Raw genomic sequence first — 6,564 nt, forward strand, 5'->3', positions numbered from 1 at the left:
TCATATCATCTAATTATCACATCATATCTCTTAGCCAAACAAAAAAAGAGTTACCAATCAAAGACAAAAATTAGAGAGAAATATAAAAGAATACATTCCCAAAAATAAAAACTAGGCTTTTGTTAGTATGCTTAGGTGTCAAGGAATAGACCTGCTAAAGCACTACGTCTGATATGTTCACCCTTCAAGGCAACATCTGTAAAAGTTATCCGATCTTGAGCAGTATCTGGAATATTAATAGCAGATGGATTTACTAATTACTAGCAATTAAAAAATTAAACCATCAAAAAGATCAATGAACAAAATTGACATTCTAAAATTGGCGACTCATTGCAAAGCATATTTCAAGTTTTATCAAGGTAAACAATTTTTAATAAGAAATTTAAAGAATCCAGTACAATTGCAGAGTCTCATCTCGCAAGCAGCTAGAAATCTGAGAAGCCAAAGAGCGTTTCTCGGAGTAACCTAGGTGCCTCTCTAAACTAATTAGCAAAAGGTAGAAACAACAGCATTCACAAGTAGAAATAAAACAAGGCGGAGTAAGTATAGTCTAATGTGAAAGAAACTCAAACTGAAACATTAATAGAAGTCATAAGAAATCTAGATATTTAAAGTTCAAAAGGCCTTTAACAGTACTTCAATTGCTAACCTAAGTGATGTGAACCTTAGTAAAACCATTTAGATTAACAAGGATATGTATTTTATAGCAAGATATAGCATCAGAACAATTGCCCTGTCATTCGAAAGTAAACAATGAAAGTAAAGCCACTGCTTGCAATAAGGAACGGAGCAAGGAAGAAACCAAGTGAAGATAACTGCTTTATAGAAAACAGAACCACATCTCACAGGTTTAGAGAAATTTAAATAACATCAAACTAGAATTTTAACCATTTTTCAAAGAAAGATGGCAAGAATGAGAAAGTGGCTGCAGACAAAGAGATGACAATACCTGCTGGTCGTATATAGCAGCCAAATTGTTAAAAGGGGCAGAAAGTCCAGTTGTAATAGACAACATTGTTTTGTAACAACATGTGGTAGCAACACTCGTTTCGTTCCTACATAGCCAGGAAAAGAAATACAAAAAAAAAAAATAAGAAAGAAAAGAGTTTCATAAATGTAGATGGTAACAAACATCTGATAGAAGAATAATATGCTATGCTGATAAAAGATCAAAACAATCGGCAACATAAATCTATAACTTTACGATCGATGTTAAAATGGTTTGCAACAACTAATATTCTATCCACGTCAGAAAAGTTGAAGCTCAGATGGTTAGTTTTTTGTTTGTGGGTTTTCAGACTTTTGCTTTCCTGAAGTTGAAGTAGGCCCAGCGATCAAAGGTGAAGATACCAAGACAAGCAATAAATCAAAATAATGGCAAGCAACATGGACAAAGCTGATAAGAGCATGTAATTCAAGCAACAACATTGATCAGTCTAAAACTGATAAACACACTATCTCTTTAATAAAAGTCCCTTTCTTCAATTAGTTGCATAGAATCGGGGAATGAAGCAGTAGAATTAATTGCCAAAATGTAGGTACCGACTCCGTCAATCCCCAAAAAAAAAAAAAGCATAAGTCTTTACATACAACACAAAATTCAACTCATTTTTCTTTGTAGAACCTAAATATCCTTTTGGATTCTGAGAAAATTTATAAGAAGGAAGTGTCAAATAAGTATAAGTCTTTACATAAAACACAAAATTCAACTCATTTTTCTTTGTAGAACCTAAATATCCTTTTGGATTCTGAGAAAATTTATAAGAAGGAAGTGTCAAATAAGTAATTGCATCAATAACGTACAATTAGAAACCTCGAAGAGTTAAATTTTACAAATAATTTGAATAAATGGAAAAAAAAAAAAATACCCTCTTTGCATATTCAACAAAATCCAAATCATGCCCTAATTTTACTCTCCAGATTTAAAAACAAACCTCACTTTTTCCTTCCACGGCTAAACAAAAGGAGTAACTCCAGAGTAAGAACCCATAGCTAACCATACCTGGACACCAACCATACCTGGACACCGCATCGCAGGTTCCAATGACGGTGCTCTCGAGAACCATCACCATGCTCAGCTTCCTCTTGAGAGGGTTCGACGACAGCGGTGGATGCGGGAGCGGGCTCTTCAACTTGGTGGCGGAGATCGCTGGCGAGTGCTTCGGTATCGAAGGCAAAGAGTCCGGATAAGACAGCAGAGCGTTCTCCTTGGAGCCTCTCTGTTTCCGCGAAGGCCGGGAGATTGGCTACACTAGGGTTGGGCAACGCCAGACTCCAATCGTCGTCTCCCTCAAGATCGCGTTTCTTCGCTGCATTAAGTGCTTCAAGGCTGTGAAATCTAGAGAGAGAGAGAGAGAGAGAGAAGGCTGAGGAGAGAGAGGGGGAAAGAGATCGAGAGAGAAGGGGAAATGTAGCCGTTGGAGGAGAACGACTGTAGCGTTACTATTTGTCTATTTTGATCGAGAGGAAGAGGGGAAAAACGAAAACAAAACAAAACAAAAAGCTTTCTGAAATTCCTTTTATTTTTAAATTCTTTTTGTTTATTTTTTTTTCTTTTAAACTAGTTGTAGCGTGTGAAATAAAGGTCATATTTTTTTTTAAAAAAAATTTACAGTTCATATTTTTTATCATTGTTTTCTTAAAAATTAAATCCAGTACAAAAAATATTAAATACTCTTACAAAAAATATTAAATAGAGCAACAACATTAAAAGGAAAAAAGTTTTTAATAGGCCAATGAGAAAAAAAATTATTAAGTGGTACACATGAAAAAAATGTATTTAGAAAAATTACTGATAAAATGTTTCCGTAAACACACATTTGAATATTATTATTGGGCATATATGGTAAAAAAAAAGTAATTTGAGGATCACTTCGTAAAAAAAAAGTTTTGATTAGGACATATATAAGAAGAAACTATTTCAACAGAACAGTTAGAGGAAAAAAAATATTTATGAGGGTCACATTTGAGGAAGGAAAAAAAGAATGTATTGTAGAGAGATAAAAAGGGAGGGAAGAAAGAAATGAGCGGAAAAAAGAAAACAAGGGAAAAGAAAGCAAAAAAATGGATATATATTATAAAAAAAAGTATTTGAGATGATCATTTCGAAAAAAAGAAGTTTTGATTAGGATATATATGAGAGGAAATTATTTAAACGGGACAATTAGGAAAAAAAATTATAACGGTCACATGGGAGAAAAGGGGGAAAAAAAAAGAATGTATTGTAGAGGGGAAAAAAGAGAGGAAAAAGAAGTGAGGGAAAAGGAAGCAAAAGAAAAAACACGCGGGAAAAAAACATTTTTCTAGGTTAATATGGAGGGAGAAATGTGCGCAACATTTTGCACGGTCCCCACAAAAAACCCATTCTTCTTTAGAGAATGATATATATCGCGTATTAACTCATTTACAACGGTTATACAAATTGTTAAAAGAGAAAAGAAAGAAAGAAGAAAAAAAGAACTATAACAGATAATAGATTTAAGGGTGAAAGAGAAAAATAGATCAAGATTTGAGATAAATTAAAATTAATAGGTCAATAGTTTATATAAGTTAATAAATATGCTAAATTACTATTTTTGTCCATAACTTGTCTGGTTATGAACCATAATTTGACAAGTTATTGTCCATAATTGTTCATAACTTGTCTGGTTATGAACCATAACTTGATAAATTTATTCATAACTTATCTGGTTATAAACCATAACTTGACAAATTATGACCTATTAATTTCTATAACTAAAAATTAACTTATATACTTTCTTAAGCTTTTCATATTAGCCTATTTTTTACTATTTTTTTAGATTTAAAGCAAAAAGGTAAGAAAAAATAGCCTAAAAAGTATGAAAAAAGAAGATCCCCAAAAGTGTTTTTTTAAAAACGTTTGGCCCAAAAAGTGTAGTTTAAAAAACGTTTGGCTTGATGATGACTGATGAGGAAAAAATTCCTTGCGAAATATTTCGCATATGCCTCTCGTGTGCGAAATGTTTCGCGAATATCAAGGAGAAAATTATTCTCCCTTAGTAATGTAGTAAAGATTAAGGGAAACCAAAAAAAAAAGAATAAAAAGTGAGAGAAAATAAAAATGAAAACTAAAAGATGTAAATAAAGAAGAAGGAAAGATAAGAAAAACAAAAACAAAAGCAAAAAAAAAAAAAAAAAAAAGGCCTTGGACTAAGCATTTTTTCAGTAGGGGAAAGGAGTTTTAAAAAAATCTAAACAGGGTATATATTAAAAGAAATTACTAAGGGTCAATTTAAAGAAGAAAATAATAAAAATTTACAATAGGGCAAAAAAGATAAAATGAGAAAAGAATCATAAATAAGAAAGGAAAGAGGAAAAAAATAAGTAAAATATAAAAAGAGGTGGAAAGTTTAAAAAAAATGGAGGACAGAGTGAGGAAAAAAAACCACTAACGAAATGTTCCGTACATTTCGTTAGTGCGGGAGGAGAATTAGAAAAATAGAAAAACAGATTATCCGATAAGAGCATTCGAAAAAAAAAATGTAAAAAATTAAACTGCAAAAAAATTCACAAAATAAAAAAAGGAGTTTCTCTAGTAGGTCTTAAAAAAATAAACTGTCTCTAATTTTCTACTTCCTGTCATCATATCTATATTAGAAACTGTGTGATCTGCATTTTTTGATCTAATATGATTTTGACTAGATAAATAGTAAGAAATCTGACCTATACCTGTGCTCGAGAGATAGCTGTCCATATACTGATAAGGGATGTATGGATTCTCGAGAAGAAAGGAGTCGTGGTGGTCCCTCCCGGACCGCCCGGATCCCACGAGTGAATAGAAAGTTGGATCTACATTGGATCTCACCTGAATCGCCCCATCTATCCTCCTGAGGAGAAGTTTGGTTTCAAACCCCGGTTCGAACAGGAGAAGTACGCCATGCTAATGTGCCTTGGATGATCCACATCTCAGGGTCAGGCGCTGATGAGCACATTGAACTATCCATGTGGCTGAGAGCCCTCACAGCCCAACGTTGACTTGATAGTCTTTATCCTCGGTAAGTGGGAATCTGATTCATTGATTTGATTGAACCTAGCGGGTAGCGCGCTACGACTTTGAAGCTGACTGAGCCAAATAGCCGATATTGCGCACCGTTCAAAAGTATCCGGCCTATGCATCTTAAAAGGCCTCTCACCCGAGAGAGCCCCCTTCACTCCACTCAACACATGGCAGGGTCACTGGGAATGTGGCCATTCCACTATTTTACATTGATCCACAGCAGATAGAGGATCCGAAAGGAGAAGACTAATCCTTTGTTTGAAGGACCGGTCTAAAAGTGCAAGACTAGCTGGACTCGGACTGACTAATCGCTAAGAGCTCACCCCGAGTGGGATAACTCTAAGTACGGCATTCAGTAAGAAGTAAGCCAAGTTCAGTGATCCTCGAGAATGAACTATCAGGCCTAAAGCCTAGACTAGGAGGAAAGAACTGATGACTTGCATCCCCTTAATCTGAAACTATCACAAGAAGGATGGAAAGTCGTGGAATTGATTGAAGTTAGCCAAGTTCTCTTAGCCGTTACGTTAGGGTGACTCGAGAAAGCTTGAAAGGGAATTCTGAGAGCCCTTAAGCTTCAAGCTATCCGGCTTCAAGCTGGGAAGGAGGAATCCGAGTTGCATCCTAAAATAAGGAAGATCGTTCATCAGCGCTTTCAGTAACTAAAAGTCAATCAGGTGCGTAATCAAGCTAATCTCATTCCTTAGGAGCTAGAGCAATAAGAGATGAAAGAGTTTGGATAGGTATGTAAAAACCCTCCTATATCCATGGAACCTTTTACTCCCTAGGGATCACTCTATTCCCAACTCTGGAAAAGAAACTCTTATTGATTGGGGAAACCTCGTGTAGACATTGTGTCTCGCAAGGAAATTGGCAGCTGACCTACTCTCACTTGATTGACCTAGCTTGATCATATGAAAAGAAAAAAGCTTTCTTTCTCCCTGGCAGGGAAACTGGCACAGCAACATGAGGGACAGGGACTACCGTTAGCAGGACTGCTACGACAATAAACAAAAAGTAAGGATTAGTCGAGATGAAAGGACACTTTCATTGTCTATAAAGGGAAAGGGCAAAGAAACTCTAATGACTGACTCTGGCTATAGGGATGTGACAGAATTCCCTGCGAGAAATCCTCCCACTGCTATTGTAGGGGCTTAACCTTTTTCGATGGCAGAAGCATTGGGTGCCCTTTTTTCTCCAACACTAGATGCACTTGATCTAGCCCTCCCTTGGAACTATATCCCTAGCTTGGAAAGAAAATCAATCCTTTTAGCTCCCGTTCATAGTTTTGCTACAGATGATACGCGAGGAATCTTTTTATGTTGGTTCTTCCTTCTAATGATCGGCATATCTATGATTCTTTGCTGCCAGATGAAGCAGCAGGCATCAGTCCATAGAACCTATAAAAAAGAGATGGTTGTGGCGCGAAGTACTCTTGTGCACCTACGTCACTCGGCTCGCTCGTAACCCCGCCCCGTTATGTTATGGAAGAATTGAACTTATTGCTGGGCTGGTTATTCAGAGCCAGCAATTGGCTGCCGGATTTTGCT

The 6,564-nt window shown here is 35.8% G+C and overlaps 1 protein-coding gene across 1 annotated transcript; it reads left to right on the forward strand.

The window, feature by feature from the left end:
• The first annotated feature begins 6,181 nt into the window (after positions 1–6,181).
• Positions 6,182–6,564, forward strand: LOC112094641 (cytochrome c biogenesis CcmF N-terminal-like mitochondrial protein 2). Its single transcript, XM_024176114.1, is given in 1 exon segment — positions 6,182–6,564. A coding segment is annotated over 1 exon segment (330 nt). The 3' UTR covers positions 6,512–6,564.

This window comes from Morus notabilis, unplaced genomic scaffold, assembly GCF_000414095.1.
Source record: "Morus notabilis unplaced genomic scaffold, ASM41409v2 Scaffold240, whole genome shotgun sequence".
Lineage (NCBI taxonomy): Eukaryota > Viridiplantae > Streptophyta > Magnoliopsida > Rosales > Moraceae > Morus > Morus notabilis.